At 32.0% G+C, this 24,354-nt stretch overlaps 1 protein-coding gene across 5 annotated transcripts in view; it reads left to right on the top strand.

Moving 5' to 3' along the window:
• The window catches only part of LOC139529773 (ETS-related transcription factor Elf-5-like), a 39,407-nt gene extending 15,271 nt beyond the window's left edge, over positions 1-24,136 (top strand). Inside the window, exons 1-9 of one of the 5 annotated variants that reach the window (XM_071325654.1) lie at positions 18,559-18,739; positions 19,874-19,940; positions 20,448-20,604; positions 20,779-21,042; positions 21,304-21,432; positions 21,681-21,848; positions 22,097-22,496; positions 22,769-22,889; positions 23,527-24,136. In XM_071325654.1, the coding sequence (XP_071181755.1) occupies positions 19,920-19,940; positions 20,448-20,604; positions 20,779-21,042; positions 21,304-21,432; positions 21,681-21,848; positions 22,097-22,496; positions 22,769-22,877 (1,248 nt within the window). In that variant the 5' untranslated portion in view covers positions 18,559-18,739; positions 19,874-19,919 and the 3' untranslated portion in view covers positions 22,878-22,889; positions 23,527-24,136. Of the gene's footprint in view, positions 1-18,558; positions 18,740-19,873; positions 19,968-20,295; positions 20,605-20,778; positions 21,043-21,303; positions 21,433-21,680; positions 21,849-22,096; positions 22,497-22,768; positions 22,890-23,526 lie in introns of those variants that run through there. The other 4 variants (XM_071325659.1, XM_071325655.1, XM_071325657.1 and 1 more) reach the window with 4 other exon arrangements.
• The last annotated feature ends 218 nt before the right edge of the window (positions 24,137-24,354 follow it).

Raw genomic sequence — 24,354 nt, 5'->3', positions numbered from 1 at the left:
CCAACACTTCAAAGGTCCTCGGTCCATCTTCAAGATGCTAAACTGGTCAATGTATTAGTTATATAGTGTATCATTTCAGTATTGGTTTCTTGTAAGCTTAAAATCGAGAAGTAAAATGGGGAATATGTCAAGCGACAACAACCCGACCAAAGAGCAGATAACAGCCCAAGGCCACCAATGGATATTCAACGCGGAGAGAAGATCGCGCACCCGGAGATAGACCTCAGCTGGCCCCCCCAAAAAAATGTGCACTAGTTCAGAGAAAATGAACGTCATACTAAACTTCAAGCATAAATGAACTTTAATTTAAAAATAACACACAAGACTTACAAAGGCCAGAGGGCTCCTGACTTGGGATAATGGTTTTAATAATATGTTTTGTGAGATCTCAACCCTCCCCTATACCTCTAGCCAATGTCGAATAAAGACACACATAGCAGTACGAGTAGTAAAACTCAGTGTAAAAGTCCGCTATCAGAGTAGGTAACAATGATACATACATTAACAAAGGATTACTATCAGTTAATGACATGCCAACTCAATTCAACTGATTAAAAAATATGCCTTCATCATATGAATATCAATCACAATCCCTCCCGTTAGGGATTTAGTATCATACCATCATACAATATATGAGAAGAACATAACCTGTACCATGCCAGCAACTGGTTTTAGAATAAATGTGTTTGATGAAAATGACCATTGTTATATTATAGTGTGTGTCTGTGTGTGTTACATTTTAATGTTGTGTTTCTGTTGTGTCGTAGTTTTCCTCTTATATTTGATGCGTTTCCCTCAGTTTTAGTTTGTGACCCTGATTTGTTTTTTTTCTCTATAGATTTATGAAATTCGAAAAGCGGTATACTACTGTTGCCTTTATTTAATTCCGCTGAGAAGAACCTATGAGTGAATCAATATTAATACCAAAATGTGCAATCCTTAACGACCTGACAACAGTATCAAAACTATATGCCTTTTGAAAAAGTCTGTACAAAGGTTTGGTTAGCTTTTGAGGTGTAAGCCGACATATTTTAATGTGCGTATTGTTATGCGTTTACTTATCTATATTTGCTAGAGGAATAGGGGGAGGGTTGAGATCTCATAAACATGTTTAACCCCGCCGCATTTGTGCGCCTGTCCCAAGTCAGGAGCCTCTGGCCTTTGTTAGTCTTGTATTATTTTTAATTTTAGTTTCTTGTATACAATTTGGAGTTTAGTATGACGTTCACTATCACTGAACTAGTATATATATTTGTTTGGGGGCCAGCTGAAGGACGCCTCCGGGTGCGAGAATTTCTCTCTGCATTGAAGACCTGTTGGTGACCTTTTGCTGTGTGTTCTATGGTCGGGTTGTTGTCTCTTGGACACATTCCCCATTTCCATTTTCAATTTTATTTTATATGTTTACCACTGGTTCGCTGGTGGGCTATACGTGCACGGGTGCATCACAAACCTACTTGATCGATGACAATGGACAGTAAACCCCAAGATATTGTACACTGGAATGCTATTAAATAAATATTGATACGGGAGAAATTTTCAGTAACCAAATGTAAAGTAATCTTCGTTACACACAGGTGTTCATAAAAAAATAAACGCGTCATTTGTAATAGTACTATTGTTTAGTTAACTAACAATGAAGATAGTAAAATTTTAATTATGCATGCATAAGATGCATCAAATTAATCTAGGTATCTTTCAATTTCCTTTTATACTTAATAATTCAGTCTAGATAATAAAATAAATAGAATGTTTATGCTTTGCTGGATTGTTTTCTTCTTTTGATTTAATACAATAGTATCAAGTTTTATAGGAAATGACGCCTGAATAACTTTTACCTAGAATAATAAAACTCTGACATTTGATAAGATTTGTTACTAATTACATTTTAGACAATACTAAACCAAATACTAATTACATTTTAGACAATGCTAAACCAAATACTTAACTCAAAGATGCTCTACAAGATTATTTCAACAGATACATTTTGTCACATCTCAATTTGGATTGTTTCGGGTATGTTGTTTTAAACGTTTAATACGGGCGGAAAATGAAAAGTCGAAGACATAGACCGCCTCGACAAAGTACAAGGAAAGGGAGCCCGTTATGTCTGTAATAAACACATAGATAAAACACCTGGATGTGTCACTAACATGGTCCGAGTACACAGTTATCGTCCTTTGATTTTCGTTGTTCACGAATATAGTCCTTAATGTGGACAGTGTGTTACTTGCCAATTTTTGTTATACCCCTTCCAAATTTAATTCTCCATGTTTTATGCCTCATATAGCAAGTTGGGGGGTGAAATGACACTGTAAAAATATTTGGGTCATAAATATTTAGGTAAAGTAGTGATTAGGTCCAGCTGAAAAAGGTCAAAATTTAGCACTTCGGAAGCTGTCAAAAGATTTCAAGACCCCCTTAACACAAAATTGTCCATATTTTGAGTTAGAGCTGATGAAGTTTTCTATAATTTTGATATAATTTGTCCCAAAAGTAGTACAACACACTGTAAAAATGTTATTGAGAAAGCGTAGGTGGGATTTTTTTTATTTACATTTATTGTCTAAAAGAAATGCACTACGAAATAACTGTGTACTCGGACCACATGATTCAGCTTCTTTAATGGGAATCATTCCAAGACCGACGTAAGTACCATCGCCTGTTGATCATGTATCAATGGCATGATTTCCATACCAGAAACGGACATTATCAGCAACAAAAGTGACAACAGAACTAAAGATGCGAACAGACTGAGGCAGATTTACAACAACACAGAAGTGTACAAACAATCCTTCTTTCCATACATTATCCATAATTGGAACCAGCTGCAAACAACAATGACTAACTCAGCCACTCTTGAATACTTCACGGCCAGCCTCTTTGTAGCTGCGGCCTTAATGACAACAAAAATAAACATCCTTTTCATGTAGATAGTTGTTACTGTAAATACCAGTGTGGAGAGGGGCTTCCTAAGACATTCGTTTTGTCTACGACTCCTGACCGTTATTGGAAGATGATGAAGATGATGGTGATGATGATGATGATAATGATGATGATGATGATGATGATGATGATGATGATGATGATGATGATGATGATGATGATGATGATGATGATGATGATGATGATGGGGATACCAAGGGAATCCGACAATCATAGACTGAAAGGAGCTGTCAACACCATGACGATAGACAAAAAGACTAACACGCTCACAAACCACTACATAAAAAGCTATAATTAACGACTGAGCAATAGACTGAAAGGAGCTGTCAACACCATGACGATAGACGAAAAGACTAACACGCTCACAAACCACTACATAGAAAGTTATAATTAACGACTGAGTAAGACTAACCAAACGAAACAGGGTTATAACTACTAACAAAATCACAGATTTGCTTTCGCTTGAGACAGTTGCTTCATATATCTATCGCATGTGTTTAAATCGTTCTGTTTGAACTTACATGTATTTATATATTTATTTTTATATACAAATGTATATACGTGTATTTTAGAGACATATCAAAATAGTCTTTTACTTTTTATTACACCTTTGTTGGGTTATATAATGTTGTTCTCTATCCAATTATTGATATTAGCGTCTTTTAAATGTTTAATCCCATCGTTGGTCCTTTATTAGAATGCACAATAATTTTGTTTCCATATTATCCATGAGCACAAATGAAAACCTCCAGTCAGTCTCCTGGAGACTAGAAGGTAACACTACACTAAGAAGATTTAAGATTTTAACCTATTTTTAATACAGTAGCGCGTTCCTTGTATCTCTGTATATGTAGATTAAAAGGTACAAATGATATGTAAACTGAACATGTAAATTAATCGTGATATTTTACCTTTAACTGACGACCTGCCCCATAGGTACATGTAATTATTATATATAACGTCTTTACGGTGATTTGTCACTTTGATGGATTAAATGATTCAAAAACGTGTGAAAATATAAACAGTTACAAAACGCCGCTTCAATTGACAGTGTCAGAAAGGCTTTGATGAAACATTGTTACAAACTATCATTTCCAGTTACAAAAGACCGCCTTTACTGACCGTGTCATTCGGGTTTTAAAAAAGAAATAGTTAGAATCCAACGTGTCCAGTTATAAAAGACCGCTTTTACTGACTGTGCCATTAGATTTTAAAATGAGAAATAACTAGAAACCACCGTGTACAGTGACAAAATGCCATTTTTACTGACCGTGCCATTATGGTTTTGAAAAAGAAATAGTTTGAAACCACTGTGTCCAGTTACAAAAGATCGCTTTTACTGACCGTGTCATTAATAAGGTTTTGAAAAAGAAAAGTTAGAAACCACCGAGTCCAGTTACAAAAGGCTGACTGAGCCATTACGGTTTAAAAAAAGAAATACTTTGAAATAATCGTATCAATTTACAAAAGACCGCTTTAACTGACCGTGCCATTTGAGTTTTAAAAAGAAAAAGGGGACTCTGTGACCGCGAGGTCTACGTACTTACTACTTTTACAACTAGCAAGTCAACACTGTGGTTATGGGTTCGAACCCCGCTCGTACGGGTCCACCCGACTCCAATCTTGATTGACTAGGAATATCAGTTTTTCTATCGCAGGTCGGTGGTTTTTTTTCCGGATGCACCGGCTTCCTCTGCCATTAAAAACTGTCCGCAGCGAAAAAGCCCCAAAGCGGTGCCTAAAAGTGGCGTTAAAACACAGAAAATAGATAAATAACAAAAAAATAGATAAAATCAAACGTGTCCAGTTACAAAACGCCGTTTTTACTGACCGTGTCATGCGGATGTTATAAAAGAAATAGTTAGATATAGAATCTGACGTGTCAAGTATCAAAAGGCGGCTTTCGCTGACTGTGTCATGATGGTTTGTAAAAAAGAAAAAGTTAGAAAGAAACGTCCTTAGTGACAGAAAGCCATTTTTATTGACCGTGGCATGAAGATTTTGAAGAAGAAATAATTAGAAACCACATTGCCTAGTAACAAAAGGACTTTTGTCTGACCGTATTATGTAGGCTGAAAAGAAGATTTAGTCATTGACACAATAGATTCCAGTATAAGAAGCCATTTATAATAATTTTCAAACAAAACGTCGTATTTACGTAATGAACAATAATAAACTGACGTGAACATTAAAAAACCGCCATTACAAAATAGCAACAAAGTGAAATAAAAAATAGAAAATATTATTGAATAACTTGGCAAACATTAATTTAATAGTATAAACAAATAAATACAATCATGAGCTTGTTAGTATAAACAAATATCGGTATGATGCATTTTGTACAGAAATGTTGAATTTTTGTTTCTTATACAAAATTATATTTCAATGCTAAGAGGATAATCATATGACTTACACCTTTTTGTATTGAATGTGTTAGATATATTCAAGTTGCCAATATTGGTCTTAACTGTTTATTAGCGAATATCTTTAAATTAGGTATTTGAAATCAACAAATTCCGCTATTGATCTATTGTTCAATGTATTACAATATTATGAAATGTTTTAAGATATAAAAGAGATTTATTGATTTTTTGTAGATGAATGCAATTCTGCAAGCTTTTCTGGTTCATATTAGGTGGTGTTGAATTATATTGAATTAAAAAATGTTATCAACAATAATGTTGAAAAGTTATAGTTTCAATGTATTATTTATAGATTAGGGTTTGGTTTTACTGTCTTGACGTTTCTTTAGTTAAGTTTGTTTTTCGTTTCTTTGTAACATTAAGTAGTTTAAAAGAAGAGAGGCATATTTTATATTGAGTATAATTGTAGAAAAAAAAACCTGAGTGATAGAATAGTCATACAAGATCTAATATATACCCACAGTTGTTAGATCAGGAGTGTTGGTGTGCGGTGTATGTCACAGGAAAACATACCTCTCACTGATGTGTGGTTCCTATATCCGTAACAGATTGTTAATCATCATACTTGGAATACGTTTATACAACTAATTCATGAAAAAAGTATCTAACCACGTTTATTACGTACAATTTTCGGGAAAGAAACATGGGTTTACTTATTTGTTATTTTTTATAACAGTTAAGATTATAATAAAAAGTAAAATCACAAAAATACTGAACTCAGAGGAAAATCAATTCGGAAAGTCCATAATCACATGGCAAAATCAAATAACAAAACGCATCAAAAATGAATGGACAAGAACTGTCATATTCCTGACTTGGTACAGGCATTTTCAAATGTAGAAAATGGTGGATTGAACCTGGTTTTATAGCTAGCTAAACCTAAACAACAATAAAAATGATGATAGCTGTACCGTCTTTTTTGACATTTTTACCTTTATGTCTGTTTGGTTTGTTCACACATCGTTCTCAAATAATGGAATTTTATACGACTGTCATACAAGTGGGAGTTTATGCTAGCTACGAAACCAGGTTTGATCCACCTAGTTTACAAAGGCAAATGCATGTACCAAGTCAGGAATATGCTAGTTGATATCCGTTCGTTTGATGTGTTTTAGATTTTGATTTGGCTTTAGACTTTTTATAACATTTTACAGAATGAATAGGAGTTAAGTATATTTTATACATTTTCTACATTTGAAAATGCCTGTACCAAGTCAGGAATATGACAGTTCTTGTCCATTCGTTTTTGATGGGTTTTGTTATTTGATTTTACAATGTGATTATGGACTTTCCAAATTGATTTTCCTCGGAGTTTAGTATTTTTGGGATTTTACTTTTTATACTAAAATCAAAACGTGCAAATTCATATTTTTGTTCGATAGAATATGTAAATAATGCTTTATTATTAAGGCTTGCGTGAAATGTTTTCCTCAGATTATCCTAATGAAGAACGCTGAATCCAACACATTTAAAGACTATAATTCCTGAGAAGCTTTGGGTTCAAAAGGGACACCATGCGTTAGAAAAAGTAAAATATAAAAGATAAAATATAAACTTTATCGGCAAAAGAGTGTTATAAAGACGACACAATATAGACAAAAACAACTAGATAGTTATCAAAAGTATCAGGCTTATTATTTGATACGCCAGACGCGCATTTCGTCTACATAAGACTCATCAGAGACGCTCCGATCAAAATAGTTATAAAGTTAAAATAAGTACGAATTTGAAGAGCATTGAGAACCTAAATTCCAAAACATTGTGCCAAATATGACTAAGGTAATATATGCCTGGGATAAAAAAAAAATCCTTAGTTTTTCTAAAAATTCATACTTTTGCAAACAGTAAATTTATAAAAATTACCATATAATTGATATTCTTGTCAACACCGAAGTGCTGACTACTGAGCTAGTGATACCCTCGGGGACAAAACGTCCACCAGCAGTGGTATCGATCCAGTGTTGTACACAGATATCAAAGGTACCAGGCTTATACTTTTATATGCCAGACGCGCGTTTCGTTTACATAAGACTCGTCGTCGTGTTGTGTCTTCTGTACTATTATTTGTTTGTGTGTCATTGTATTTTTTAGCCATGGCGTTGTCAGTTTGTTTTCAATCTATGAGTTTGACCGTCTGTCCCTCTGGTATCTTTCGCCCCTCTTTCATCAGTGACGCGCAGCTAAAAAATATTTAGTAAGCCAACACAAGTACAAAGTTGAAGAGAATTGAGAATTAAAAAATCCAAAAAGTTGTGCCAAATACGACTAAGGTAAATACGCCTGGGGTAAAAAAAAATCCTTAGTACTTTGAAAATTCATACTTTTGCAAATAGCAAATTTATAAAAAAAAAAATACCATAGAGGAGAGAAGGTTTGGATATTTAAAACGTTTAATCCCGCTGCAAATGTTTGCACCTGTCCTAAGTCAGGAATCTGATGTACAGTAGTTGTCGTTTGTTTATGTAATATATACGTGTTTCTCGTTTCTCGTTTTGTTTATATAGATTATACCGTTGGTTTTTCCGTTTGAATGGTTTTACACTAGTAATTTTGGGGCCCTTTATAGCTTGTTGTTCGGTGTGAGCCAAGGCTCCATGTTGAAGGCCGTACTTTAACCTATAATGGTTTACTTTTTAAATTGTTATTTGTATGGAGAGTTGTCTCATTGGCACTCACACCACATCTTCCTATATCTATATAGAGTTGATATTCTTTTCAACACCGAAGTGTTGACTACTGGGCTGTTGATAAAGATTACAACAGAAACAAATCCAAAACCCGGATGATATAAGGGGTGTATGGAAAATATAAATTTTATCATTCATGCATAGAGAAATATAACAACCAATTTCCAACAAAACGGGACTCACAATAAGGTGTATGTTCTTCTAATGTAAATTTATTAAATCTTGTATGCCAATTGTCGATTGACATATTTGCATATAATGGATACTCGAACCATCTCTGATTATCTTTTTGACCTATGTAAAGGTCAGTTAGGGGAGAAGGAGCATAATGTATTTTGATATTTTAAAAATGTATACAACAAACTGTATAAATCATGGTAGCCTCATTAATATTGTTATAGAATTTATAATGTGAACGTGATGTCAAAACATTCCCCTAGACGATGAAAATTTCCTCTATAAATAGAACATGAATTTCCAAGGTACCCGGAATTAGGAAATATTAAGCTACAAACTAGGTTGCATGGTTGAAAAGGCGGACAGAATTAAACGGAAATATCACTGAGCTAGTTATTACATTTGATTCATATCATAAAGCGTGTTTAAATCTTTTTTAATTCCCGTCCCAAATACTCAAACATTAGAATATTTGTGTTTTTCCATTATTTAATAAATATTGGAACAATGTGGTGAATAAGAACCAATAGTTGTATACTTATGTTCAAATCTCGTACTTCCAACTAAAAATAATCAAGATAAAACAAAACTTGAAAATATGATTTTGAGACAAAGAAAACCAACAAAGGCGCTGGGGGGGGGGGGGGGGGGGGGGGGGGGGGGGGGTGTTGCTAACTAATTACTATTATACAGTAAATAGTTAAAATAGTTGTTTTTAACTAATTACTATTATACAGTAAATAGTTAAAATGTTTAAAAAAAATAATTATGGAACGAATGGCATAAACTGTCATGTTTTACGCTCTTACATATTAACTACTCTAGTTTTTAAAAAGTATAGATATATATTTGTGGGATAAATCGGTGTTTTGTGGTTAGCACTAAATGTTAAAAGAAATAAAGTTCTGTATGCGTTATTCAAAAATATTTTGTATAGGTGTTTGTTCACCATATTTCACAAAACAAATGTTTTAATATGTTGACGTGCAGATCGATGCTATCGTGTTGCTAATGTAGTTTATTGTTTACATTCATGCAAAATTTTGAAATTCTAAAGATGTTCTTCCCCAGGAAAATATTACTTTAGCTGTATTTGCAAAATCATATGGAATTTAGGGTACTCCTTAACTTAGCACATATTTTGGAATTATTAACTTTTTTTATTCGAGCTGCACTGTTGAGTATTTTGTTGACGAAACGCGCTTCTATATAAATTTAAAGCCGGGTATCTATGATGAGTTTAATTAATTCTAATGAAGAATCAAGAAGGAAATAACCATTGATGAGTATACAATACTATAAAACAGTTACATTATTACTATAGTATTTAATGAATGGGTGTTTTTATAATGGCCCTGTTATATATCTAAGGTCTGTAATAATGGTCGAGGAAGTCTGTAATGGTCCGAGGCAACGCCGAGTGCCATTACAGACATCCGAGGCCATTATTGCTGCACGAGGACATATAACAGGGCCATTAGCAAACATCCATTCTTAATACATTAATTAACCAACTAAACAAAAGTGTATGTGTTGCTGCCAACTATATGTATCCTCTTGCTCTTTTAATGAAAGTTTAGTTTGAAAAAGAAATTGTACTTCACACTCATGATAAAGCTTTAAATATACCAAATATCCAAGATATTAAGTTGAAAGAGGTTATGTGTTGAAAAACAGGATGAACAGTGATCCCTTTATATGGTTCCTTAATGGTGGTTGCTGGTTACTAAACTAAATAAAATACTAAAAAACTGGGCTTAATACAGACAAGCTAGGCATTAATACAGGGCCATTACAGAAAAACAGGGCCATTACAGAAAAAACAGGACCATTACAGAAAAACAGGGCCATTACAGAAATTTTTTAATAAACAGTCATTGTTGGCAATAATGTACTTAGTTGGTTAATAATATGTCATAGTCAAACGAAAGAAGGAATGACAAGTCAAATACCGGTATTTAGATGCTCAAGTTAAAGACCTATGAATAAAATGATAACAATAATAACTTTCGAGAAAGCATTTCTAATTGTTATCGTGCGAAACAATCAGGATTTCATAAGTCATCAGACTAAAGTGAAGTGTACATCTAGAAGGGCTAGTCAAATCATATTTAGATAGTCAGCATAGGTTTGTTCCAGGTGCTGAATTTGATGAGAGGAAATCGTAACCTTCCTTCAAAGACAATAATATTTACCTTCACTACATATAAGCATGGGGATCTATTACTTTTGAAGAAGTTTATATATACTTGATTAATAATTCAACTCTATTTAATTTCAAAATAATTATTTGATTATAGTTGTCCGTATCTATGTAAACTATGTCCTGATAATTTCAAACATAAATTCGCACAACAATCAAACATTTTGAAATACTAACAAACAAAGAAAAAAAATTGAGGCCCAAGAAGGTAAGATTTTCTAATTCTTTGAAGTTTAGGTGAAAATTTCCACTAAAAATAGATTTGGTACTTCCAGTTTAAACTATGTGAATTAAATTTGACCAAGTTATGAAAAGGTCAGTTTTTAAATGTCTTTCATCAGGACTTTTAAAATGACCTTCTTACTAGAAAATGTCCACATATTCACCGAAAGGAATTACCATAAAAAAAATTGTTATTGCAAATAAAATAGCTATTTAATATTTGACGAAAGTAAATTCATTAAAGCGATTCAGTTTCACCAATCTTATGGTGTTATTTGCATATGCTACATATAGTACTGGGTCGATATCGCAGCTGCTGGACTGCTAGTATACGATGGCAACATCAGCTCATTAGTCAGTGCCTAAGCATTAACATGATTCAAAGTATACCTTTCCTACATTCAACTTGAACAAATTTGGGAATTATAAGAAACTGAGGTTCGAATTCCTTTAGGCAAATTGACTTGAAGGGAATTAAAAAATTTTCTTTTATCCTTTTGGTGACATATCGCTCAAAAATGCAACTAATTGTAAAACGCTGGCTTGCAAATGATTGTGGTAAATCGCTGCTGCTGAAGGTCAATTCAGAAAAGCGTTTTGATTTAATCAATTTATGAAGTGATATATTTCATTTAAAGTTTGTAATTAATTATGATAAGGCAGGTGAATTCTCATTAAAATGATAACCATACTAGTTTTGTTTTAGGTACTGATCTTGATCAGAAGTAGTTGTGACCTTCCATTCTAGAACGACATTCTTTACCCCCACTACATGTAACTACAATAATGAACATTTGGAGCTATTACAAATAAAAAAGATTTTATATAGTGCAGTAATTATACAACTCAACCTAATGTTGTTAATTTCTGTGTCATTCGGTCTTTTGTGAAGAGTTGTTTCATTTACACTCATACCACATCTTCTTTTTGATATTTATGTTTGATTTAAGTTGTTCGTGGCATTCTAAGTTGTGGCATTCTAAGTTGTGGCATTCTAAGTTGTGGCATTCTAAGTTGTGTCATAACAGTTTAAACATAAGTCCCCACAGACAAAATATAAACATACTGATAAACAAAGGGAAAGGTTTGTGGTTTAAGAAGGACTTTTCAATTCTTTGAAGCAAAAAATAAAAGTTCCACTTAAAATAGATATTGTTGTTGCAAACATAAGTACACGCAAACAAACCGTGTAAATATTAAAACAAAAGAAACAGTTTGACATTGTTATTTTACAAGAATCTATACAATCAAATTTCAGTTTGAACATTTCATCAGATACTCTTAAATGTATTGAAACGTAGAATCGTATTTCTTTGAAAGACTCTTTAGTTATAACAATAAATAGATTTGTTTGTTACTTCCAAATTACACCATTACACAATAGTTTGAGAATTTTGTGTAAACTTAGAACTTACTATTGATAAATATGTAATAGTCAGTCTTTAAGTGCATCTCTTTATGGAAGAAAACGACTGTTTTCTCTCGAAAGGAATAACCGCTCTCACATACTTATCAAAATATGTTAAATGGCTGTGAAATCTAAATATTTGTGAACTTTGGTTGCTCCGCCACTGACATGATTTTATAGAAGTCGCAAAAATACACCCCCCCCCCCCCCCCCCCCGAATATAACTTGTGTCCTATTCTTTTGTCATGTATTATTTCGACAATAAAATATGTTTGTAATACAACAGACTATTTAAACCACCAGCATCCAATTCCTCCGGAAAACAATAATGTTTTTTTAACCTTCGAGAATTTCGAGAAAAAGTAAAATATAACGTATTTGAAAAAAATACGAACCCAATATCAAATGGTTAACGGTTGATAAAATATGAACACAACAAATTATTATATATATACATTTCATGCGTCCGAAACGCTTGTCTGAATTTAACTTCATTTCATGCGTTCTAAACGCTTGTCTGAATTTAACTTCATTTCATGCGTCCGAAACGCTTGTCTGAATTTAACTTCATTTCATGCGTCCGAAACGCTTGTCTGAATTTAACTTCATCAGAAACGCTCGAACCAAATATTTGAAAGCCAAAAGTTCATATAAACCGAAACAATTGATGAGCTATACGACCAACATAAACCTAAAAAGTCAAATCCATCTAAGACCAACTTTACATGAGTGAGTTACATGTATAACTAAGTGAGTTACATGTATAACTAAGTGAGTTACATGTATAACTTACTCATATTAAAGATTGAAAATGCATGCGTTAAAATAAATCTAACCTCATGGACATGTTAAGAATTGGTAAAATATATGGGTTTTTTTTATGGCTTTTCTTAACAAATTTTATAATACTATACCAGTGTAGCCTGCAGCTATATTCCAGCTTGTCAATATATAATTTAATTGTTTTATGGCACCATGGTGTCATAAATATTTGGCTTAAGAGACAACTATACTTTTACAGAATAAGGCAATATATGTGTTGATATTCAGGTTTTTAAATAAAAACATATAGATGTAGCTTTACCGAAATTTATCAAAGAATTCTGCTCTTATCGGTGCTTAGGGCCGTCATGAACTTTCAGTGCACAGTGTGGTATCATTAGTTTTGGTGCATATTAAAGCTATATAAAACTGTGTCATTCCTCTAAAATAATGTATTTTGCTGTGGCTATTGTGACGTGCTTGTATTAATTTTGTTTCATGTAATGACATATCATCAACTTCTTTACTTTATCTGTTCAGTCGTTTGGCATCTACATTGTATATGTCAGTAAAGGCACTTCTCAATGGTGTATAGAAAAAAAACCACAAACAATTGGTATACATAAAAAAAGCAGTTTTATCAGCTTGGACAAATAGATTCAATGAATTAGTCCAAGATATCAACAACATATAGCAAAAAATATAAACAAACGAAATCCTTTTTAGCAGGGTTGTGTTACATTTACGAGACCATAGTTGAGAAAATATTATATACAATCAACATTTACACACCTCATTTGTATTTGAAAAAGGCAATTCTACTAATACTTTAATCCAAGTTTGCATAAAAATGAAATAATCTTTTTATCGTTCACATTTTTATTTCCTTAGAGGAAATTTACAGTACGGAAGATAAAAATAGTCCATTGTTTTTTGTTTGTTTTACAGAGGAAATTTATAGTACGGAAATCATAAATTTTACATTGTTTGCATGTAATACAATTGAAATCGAAATGTCCTATAAATGCATTGCTGTATTCTACTTTTTATTCTGAATTAGTGTAAGTGCAGGAAAAAGGAACGTAGTAGACTATAAGTCGGTTTATAAAATCATTCAAACAAGTTTTTTTTTTTAAATCATTCAGACAAAGCATTGTTTTTTATAAAATCATTTAAACAAAGAAAAAAGAAATTGGAAATGGAAAGTATAAAAACGGTTTACACTTTTAATTTCTATAACAGTGTTTAAAATTAAGACTAATCGACAATAAACTGCTTTGATCCCATCCGTTATTTAACTAATTTCCAAATATGTGAAAATATTTGTGTATTCCGAAGGTGCATAGGAAATCAACCTAACACGACACAAGCCAACTGAAACAGTCATATAGGTCACTGTATAGTGTTCTAACAATGAGCAAAACCCACACCGTAAAGTCCACAGCTATACAAGGCTCGAAATGACAACATGTTAAAGAAATCAAACGGAAAGGCAACCAACTGATGATAAAAAAAAACAAGAATTAAGATAGACAGCAACTAACAACAAATCCCTGAATAAAACGCAAAATAAGACTTTATAATTGCAAAATCAGAATGTTGCGGGGGCATTTGTGACGTATGTTTACACAATTTTAGCTGTTTGATTCCAACTAATGTCACTTTTACCGTTTATGTCTCTTTGGGTTGCTCCCCTAATCATGCTGATTTTGATAATATAGCAGATATGTGAACAACCTTAATACAAGTATGAAGTTAAGCTAACAATAACACCAGATTTAACCGACCATTTTTTCAGACAAATCTTGTACCAAGTCAGGAACATGACAAAAGCTTTTCAATCGGAACATTGATTGATAACTCTTGATTTTGTCAGGTTTTTATGGCTCCCTTTTTTAATTAACCTTAGAGCTCATTATTTTTGTTATACATTTTTATATAATGTTTAAAACATGTGTGTTCTATAGATATGAGAAGATGAGGTATGAGTGCCAATGGGACAACTCTCCATCAAGTCACAATTTATAAACGTAACAAATTATACGGTCTTCAACACGGAGTCTTGGCTCACACCGAACAGTAAGCTATAAAGAGCCCCAAAACTTACTAGTGCAAAAACCATTCAAACGGAAAAACAGAAGGTCAAATCTATATAAAAAAAAAGAAACACTTATAGTCTAGTCTGTGTAAAAAGCAAGACGCAACGCTAACCCGAGATCCGAAAGGTTTTGTTCTAATCTTTGTTTTTTCTAGAATTGGTTAGTGGTGATTGTAATTTGCTGTTTAAAGTTGCTTTATTTTGAATCATTTGACTTTGTCTGAACTTTTTATTGAAAGAAGACCAATTTAATGCGAATAATGCTTTTTGGTGGACAGTTGTCTCATTTGCACTCATACTACATCTTCTTGCATGTATATTTATTTTGCCTGTACAGAAACTTGAAAAACTCCTTGTCGAATAGATAATGATTATTGTGGGGGATATTTTCCGTGTCGAATTCTATCAGTATAAGTGTTATGTTCCTAAATGGATACTTAGAAACATAGATGAATTTGTACAAATGTCTATATACACCTACATTTATTATCAATACAATTGTATTGTATCAGTGTACTTCAGTTTCATTTATAGAAATATATTTCTGCGGTAATGTGAAGGACCTTGCTTCTTTATTGTTCAAGCTTTCTAGGAAGGGAACAATTTGTTTTTATTTTGTTTTTGTTTTTATATCAAGTTAAATATTTGAATTTGGTGTTGGTGTTATACTTACAAACGTATGCCTGGAGTAACACTTCAAAGTGTGTATTATAAAAATATTTACGATTAAAAGTATCAGGTGTTTTACAATGTTTTTGAATATTTTGTGTAGCCTGCAGGATATATAGTTCAAAAGATGTAATATATTAATATTTACAATAATGTATGTATTTATTACACCAATCTCTCCAATATATATAAATCATTGATTTATTTACTGATCAATATCGATAAACCTGATAGCACGATTAAAACAATAAGTAAAACAAAGTCTTTTAAAAAATCATACGATATCTTTGCAGCAGTCTATGCAAAGTCTGGCTAATTATTATTTTTTTTAATAAGACAGATCTTCTTAGAAAAACAAAAACAACATCCCATAATTTTGCATCATACAATTACGAATTCGATGATCAATATATGATTGTATATAGATTAAAGATTCAATATTTTATTATAGTCTCACTACTTGCAATACATACATATACAGAACATACATAATAAATACACAATATAAAACAGACAATATACAAATATAAAATACCATTCTATTAAGAATAATGAGAGAACTGACTGAAAAAATCAATTCCTGACGGACATACACTTCATCTCATGTTGAAGCTGTTGTTCTGCAGATGCACTATGACTTATGTGTATGTCTATAATACATCATGTTGAAGCTGTTGTACTGCAGATGCACTATGACTGATATATGGTTTTGTTTTGTTATGGGAAATTATTTTTGTCCTTAAATGCATGAATGAAATACTTGCCACTGGACGTTAAACAATCATCACTCCATCAAGGACTTTTATAATTTCCCTCTCGAATTTTATTTTCAATCTGAGATCATTGCATAGCTTATAAAATGTAGTCTTAGTCAACAATCGTGGGTTTTAATTTTCGTTTTTTTAAGCCTCTAACATGCAATTTTTCCGTCATTTACCATTAAACAATCTAGCTACAGTTGTCTCTTAGTTCTAGAACTTCTTTTGTGATATATTAAGTATCTAATGCTTTTATTTATAAGCAAAGTATTTCAAATTTTATTGCAATGAAAAAGAAAAATCTGATTGTTAAGGAAATTGAACTTATATAAAGAAATAAATTAGTTAACAACCCTAGAATTTAGCATTACGCCCTGGTGATGTCATTTTAGTCTGACATATAGATATAATATATCGACACCTATAATGTACTAGATTGCATAAACACTTTTTATTGTCAAAGCATTTTTTTCTGAAATTCTTTAACATTGTACAGCAATACACACAGCTCTTTAGCTCTATAATCGTTGATAATTATAGATTACAAACACTGAGAATTACTGATACGTCTAGTACCTACCTCGCTTGATCAGTTTTAGGTAGATTTCCCTAGTCAGCTGATTAGTACCTGTACAACAGAGTTTAAAAATACAGGTAATGTAAACCAATCTATAAGCTGATAAAATTGATTTTAGTTTGTTTAACAAAAATCCCCTTTTTGCCGTTCATTGTCAAATTGAATTGAAAGAATTTCTTTGCTGGCAGTTGTTCACGATATACGCTATAGGAGCACCCTGAATAGGTACTTTTAAAAGCAAATTGAGAAAAATGCATTCAAATATTTAAATTGCAGCTGAAAAGAAATCACGTTTGTAGTGTATTACACATATGCAATCACGTTTGAGTTTATATTATAAATTAATAATAAAAAAAAAAATGTCTATCGACTTCTTGTCATTTTTTTTTATAGTCATTTTTCTTTTTTTCTAAATTTAAAAGGTCATAAAAGATGGTCTACAGTAGTTCTAAAATGCACCAATTTTCAAATTGTACTATTGCACGAATTGATGGAAAAATGAGTTGATTTGACTTTAACTTACTTTACTTTTATCATTTACGGAATTTTGGTACTGATGGAATATATATGTAAAAGTATTGAAAGTATCAGCTGTTAACTAACATGGGGGTTTAGGAGTGTTGAAGGCTTAATAAATTGCAAAAGGAAGCAGCTGTTACCTTCAAGAGGAGGGGGTATGGTTTTCTGTCAGAGAATTTTATTTAGTTTTTTCAACGCTAACAATCAAACATTTTTGGTTCAAAATTTAACACTACAAGGTACTTGAGGTATGGGGAAAATCAGGATTCAGAAGATTTTTTTTTTATCATCATTTTGGAATCAGAATATTTTTTTTAGGAAAAAACATAACCCCCTCCCCAACCCACCTTTGAGGTTAAGTGGTCGTTCCCCTAAGGGATGGCCATTTGCTATTATAGGAGGCGGGTAGGAGGATTTTGAAAAAGAATAAGCTGGCCTGCTGATAACTGAAAAAAATTACGAAAACTGACAAAATAGCATGAAAATGAATTGCAAGCCATTGCAGGAACTAGTTGCGTAAAGAAGGGAAATAAATACCCCGTACTAGCAAGATAAAAAATGAATATCCCATCCCCCTTTTCAAAAATCAATCAACTTGACCCTCCAATAAACAGTTAGAATTTATATGATTGACAATTATACCTTGAAATGTCTTTTCTGTGTTATTGTTGTATGGTTGCTGGCTCTTTACCATGTACCCTTAATTCGTATTTTAGCTTAAAGACTTTAAGCTTTAAAAAACAATCCAATGTACTGCATTTATATGTTATAACCTAGATGTATATTGTATGTATAATTCATAGCTTGTATCATTGTCATAAACCACAAAACACCCCACCTGTTTCTTAATGTCCTTACTGACTGACCTAAAACCAGGGCAATACTATTTAAAGGGAATACGATTTATATTTATTGAAAATAAAATAATTTGTTTTTATCGGAATTATTTCACAAAATAGTAATTTATGAATGGACACTTTAAAGCAACGTTATTTGTAACTCAATCATCCAAGGTTAAGACTAGACAATAATGCTGTACAGCTAGTTAAAAAGCTAAATCGATGACCTAAAAAGCAGTTCACGTCAGACCAATGAGATCCAGTGTACTCAGAACGGGAATTTCCCCTTCAATCCAATATTTCTGTATCACGTGGCTTCAGATTGTATATAGTAAACTAATACACATATAAATATTACAAATGAATTAAATGTAGGATAGTAAAGTGTTAATTTTAAAATATTCTGTCAACCGTCTGCAACATCAGCAGTCAAAAGCATCTTTAATAATCGGTATGTGATTTATTTATTATATTTTGCATATGATAGATAATTGATTTTTTAGTGTTATACTTTTTTTATTTATATATTTTTAGAATATTTTATGAATGTCATCTGAATTATAAACTTATTTATTTATTTAATTCAAAGTTATTCTTCTGATATAATTTAATAAATAAACATGCTGTTTTTACTCTATCCTTTTTGTAATGGCAGCTACAAAAACAAAAGAGACATTAATATTTACTGCTATTTCAAGCCGATGTCATTTTACATAAAACATAACTATGTCTGCACTGAAGAGTACAGTTTGCTTTTAATGAACATATGTATACACAAAGATTCTAACATATATAATGATTGAAAACAATAATCTGAAGACTCAACATAATTTGACCTAATATTGCCATCGATTTTCGTGATGCTAATCTTCGCCATGTCTTATTAATCGATAAATGCCAAATGCACTTTGACATTTTAACATCAAATCCTACACTTTTTCAGGAAATTTTTTAATTTTGACATTTTTAAGCGTGATGTTATCTTATTAATAAGTAAACAGTGATCCGTTTTTATGCACAGATAATTGCATAAAGGATCATCATATCTACATAAAATTCATAAAATGACCAGAGGCTATTTTTCAATTTTAAAGATGATAGCGATTAGAGTTTTCCAAGATTTGGCCTGTTTACAGTGTTAAAGCTCTTGTCAAATGATCAATCAAAGTTTTACCTACGACAGGTAGATATATGGCCTACAGGAATTTCGGGTAGAATCGTCGCAGAAAACGTGGGATGGAACTCCGAAAACTTTGTAGTCATATATTGGTTACAATCTTACAAATGCTTTAGGCCTTTAATGTCTTTTGATTATTGGAGGGCTGTCGGTTTATAAAATGATGCCGCGTGCCGTAAGATTTCATAGTTGTTATTTGTAATTAATGAGAAAACGGTGTAAAGAGACCGAAATCTTATAAAACATTCGGACTTATAAGCTTACTTCATACAGTGCAATAAGTTACCATCTATACAACATCTCTCTCAGACTAACGGACTTTAATCATATAATGTACAGTATGAGTGCTACAACTAGTTATACCACTGACATAGGAGATTTACATCGTTATCATTCTATGTATTTCAGACCCATTTCACCACAGTTCCCCCTAAGTCAGGACGATCTCATTGATATGGCTTCATCTCCACAAATAGTAAGTATAAATCAAATATAAACAAACGTAAAAAGGATAAAGAAAAAAATATTAAATAATCAATATCTTGAAGAATGTTATAAATTGAAGAAATGAAAATCAAGAATAAAAATCAATACAAATTACCAACATAATGCATGGATGGTTTATTTCTATTATGTGATGCTGAAAAGAAAACTTGCACACATTTATTGTATTTACTTATAGTTTTTAAAAGGTGGACAAAGGCTATATGTTAATCATGCCTTAGTCATAATGGATTTATTAAAATATAAATAAAGGATTATATCTTATAGTCTGTGAGAATTGTAATATCATTTAATTTCTAAATCATTTCCCCGAATATCTAATCCAGTTTGGTGAATTTTTTCATAATTGAATAAAATAAGTGTTTAAATTTAATTTTGTTCATTTACTCCTTACATGTGTGAAGTGATCAGTTCGTTGTTTATAAAGACTTGTTTGAAAATGAATTTAACTGAACAATTATTGCGTTTGTTTTTGAAGGTTCCATCTGAAGGTTACCATAGCGACATGTCAGAATCTGAATTGTCTTTCCATGAACAAGAACCAATGATTATCAAACAAGAGAAAATATACGGCTGCTGCAGTCCATCAGCAGAATACGAAACTAAAACATTCATGGATTTATCAACCAAAATGGGTAAATATATACTAAACTTATTATACTTTGATGACTGTTTGAATCAATTACTTGAAAGAATTTTTTTTTCATAAATAACTAAGTAAACATGATTTTTATTTGAAAAAGATAAAGTTAAAAACTAAAGTTAAATTTTAACATGGTATTTATATTCTTGATGATTATCGTTTTCAGAATACACTGAACAAAGTGAAAATACACAATTATTGAGCTGGACACGAAAACATCCAGAACATTGGGAAAGCAGGGAAGTTTTAGACTGGGTGTACTATGTTGCTGATGAACTGTTCCCAGAAAGTGAATCACCAATCAGAGGCGAGAAATTCCAGAACATTACCGGGTCTCAGCTTTGCAGAATGACTCTAGCCGATTTCCTTGACTGTGATAGTTATTATGGAAAGTCTTTGTACGACACATTCCGTAGTTGTCTTAATCAAGGTAAATTTCTTCAGATTAATGCTTGTTTTATTCAAAATCCATGAAAAATAATGAATGGGTGACAAAAAAAGATAAAAGTTTATTTCTGTAGTGCAGACTAATTAAAACAGTTTGATAAATCATTTTTGGTGTCATTTTACGTCAGAGTGTTCACAAAATGTTGTCTAGATTTACACATAAATTAGGAATAACTTTATACAATAAACTGTTATTTACAAGTTGAGTACATTATTTGCAGTTCTCGGTTATTTATGATTTCAGGACGTTTTATTGAACCTGCACCATGTGACTATACAACAGATTATTTGAACACAAATGTTCCAGAGTTCTACAAAATGTACCAAATCTCAGAAAATATTGAACCAGTCAACATAGATACACGAACAGAAAGTAAGTTTACAAAACATTTTCATCGCTATAAATTTAATAAATTTTATATAGCTGTAGTTTAAAAATAAGTAAATAGAATAACAAAGAGAGTGAAAAGGAGAATAACTCATACAATTTAAGGGAAAAGGGGGAGGCAACCTTTTTGTTTATCAATTTACTTTAAGAAAATCAGTAAGTCTGTTATTATTATTATTATAATAATGATAATTTGTATTCTATTTATTTATTATTTATATCTTTCTTTATAGAAATGTTAGAGGAGAATTTAAACCTTGTAACAAAGATTGACGATATGGATGGTATGAGGAAAGTACAGATCGGAGGAATGTGGATCCCCTTTGACGACGATCCATCTAACATCCCTGATGCATTCTTACAAATCGGAGATCAAGTCTTAGATTATATCAGTGAAGATGGTAAGGGGTCAACATTTATTGGTCGTGTCCATTTATTTTATTCTTGATCAGTACATTGAGATTAATTTGAAAAGGCTGGATTTTTACTATGGGAAAATGATGCTTGAACGCGGACAACTTACATAATACATTTAAACAATTTAACAATTTTAACTAGTATACATAAATAAACTATATAGCTAGTATCAAATATTTCATTTTATATTATTTATCAAATTAAACTTAATGGCTTCTATTTTTATTTCCAGAATCTGACCGATCAAGCGATATCAGCAACGACGGATCACGATTTTTGTCACTATCAAATCATTCCTGTACCGACATTCCATTATTACCGCCATATCAACGAACACGTCCACAATCCAGTGTATCGAGTGACGAAGGTGTGTTTATGGACGAACCAGTGTCCCCAACAGAAACAAAACCGAAAAAGGGACGACGTGTTGGTCAGGGTTCAAAGGGCAATCATTTGTGGGAATTTGTGAGAGACTTATTAAAAGATCCCAGTTTGAACCCAACATTATTGAGATGGGAAGATAAAGAAGCAGGAGTTTTCAGATTCGTGCAGTCTGAAGCTGTTGCCAAGATGTGGGGACGTAAAAAGAACAATCCAGGCATGACTTACGAGAAGCTGAGCCGAGCAATGAGGTAGGTGTTTATATACAGAGCTAGTAAAGCATGTTAAAGTTAGACAATGGTAGCATGGGAAGCGATGTCAAATGTATCGTTGCATATTTGTTCAATAATATTTATTATTTTTTGTTCAATGGTTATATCCACTTAAAGTGACAAAATATTGACTCTTTGACTGTAAGGAAACTTGTATTTATTTAAAAGAAAGTGGAATAATTGATAAGATTATGAGGTTAGAGGGTCTCCATAGTAAGACAATATCTAATGTTTGCCTTTTCCATGTGCAGGTTCTGTAGATCAGCTGGCTACTTCGCTGAAGTGCCAAAATCTGGCAAATTCCCGAAGAAATTATGCTTTAGATTCGGTCCAAAAGCTTATGGATGGAAAGAGGTGTAGAGAATGCTTTAGGTTAATATTTATATATAATGTGCACTAACAAGCTTGCTTGGTTATGGGCTTCATGTTGTATCTGTCTTTTTCTGTGTCTAACTTCGTAACAAATTATAATAGTTCACACATTCTTTTTTCTTTACTTTTTGCAACACATTTTCTTTTCTATTTTTTCTTTTCCTCTTTTTAAATTCTACTCACATGCTAACTTAATCAATTTCATTTATTTTTTCCTTTTAAACCTCTTTTTTGCACTAATTCTTTTTTTCGTTTTTTCTTCCAAACTGCTAATTCTATTTTTTTTTTTTATTTCTTATTCTATAACACCTTCTTTTTATTTAAATAGTTACCACATCTCCTTATGTTAAAGAAATATAGAAATTGAATAATTGAAAAATGTATTAAGTAGTCAACAGTTTAATTTTTGTACTTGCAATTTTTAAATATAGACGTGTAAATAAATATAATTACATAATAAACATTTTGTCAAATAATAAACACAGTAAGTTTAAAGACCAATCGATAACTAATCTCAATATTGCATGATTTGGTGAGAGATTATATGTAGAATTGTGCATGATGATTTTATCATATTAAATGAGATTTGTTTGCTTTTATTATCTCTTGTTAAACGTCCGTTTATTTGCACTTTCAGGTACTATTACAAACGAGGCATTCTCGAACGAGTCGACGGTAGACGACTGGTTTACAAATTTGGACCATTTTCCACTGGCTGGAAAGAATGAGAACATTAGGTTGCCAGTCTTAGTTAACCGCTTCAGTTAATTCCGAAAGATGACGATGAATGACGAGAAATACCAAAAAGATCTCGGAGAGTTGAGCTCGGTAGATTCCGCCCAAGGACAATCTCAAAACATCAGTATTAGAGGAATAGAAATAAATCAGCAACCAAGTAATGGTGTATGGCCACTCCTCATTTCGTGACTCAAATCATACATGACAATCATTTTCTATAAAATCTGAAATCCGACATTGGCCATCGTAAAGGTTCTATCGAATCAAAAATCCGACTGAAGTCACGTGGTGTATTGGAGTTGATAATCTAGTTAAGATTGTCAGTGTTGTATCTCTGTAGAGGGAATTAGGTTCTCCGTTAGCATGTAGCCTATTATTGTATTCTACAAAGGAGTTGATAATCCACCTATTATTGTTATATTGTTGTAAAAATCTCATAATTTATAGATTGTTTATATTTGATATTTATTTTTTTGTATATTTTTATATAAAAGAGTCAAACTTATAAATTGTTGATCCTACTTTTCTTTTGATGTCTCTCTACATAAGATTTATCATGCATACAGACCTTTGTAATTTGGTTTGTGAGAATAAAGATATATATAGACCATGTCTCGAGACCCTGTCTATAAGATATAACACATGGTCTTACTCAATACATCATGACAAGTAAAATTATCACATCATTAGGAGTGTATGTGTAAACTTTAATAAGGTGTTCATAATG

The sequence above is a fragment of the Mytilus edulis genome, chromosome 7 (genome assembly GCF_963676685.1).
Source record: "Mytilus edulis chromosome 7, xbMytEdul2.2, whole genome shotgun sequence".
Classification (NCBI taxonomy): domain Eukaryota; kingdom Metazoa; phylum Mollusca; class Bivalvia; order Mytilida; family Mytilidae; genus Mytilus; species Mytilus edulis.
Note: the sequence above shows the minus strand (reverse complement) of the source record. Positions and strands in the feature narration are given on the sequence as shown.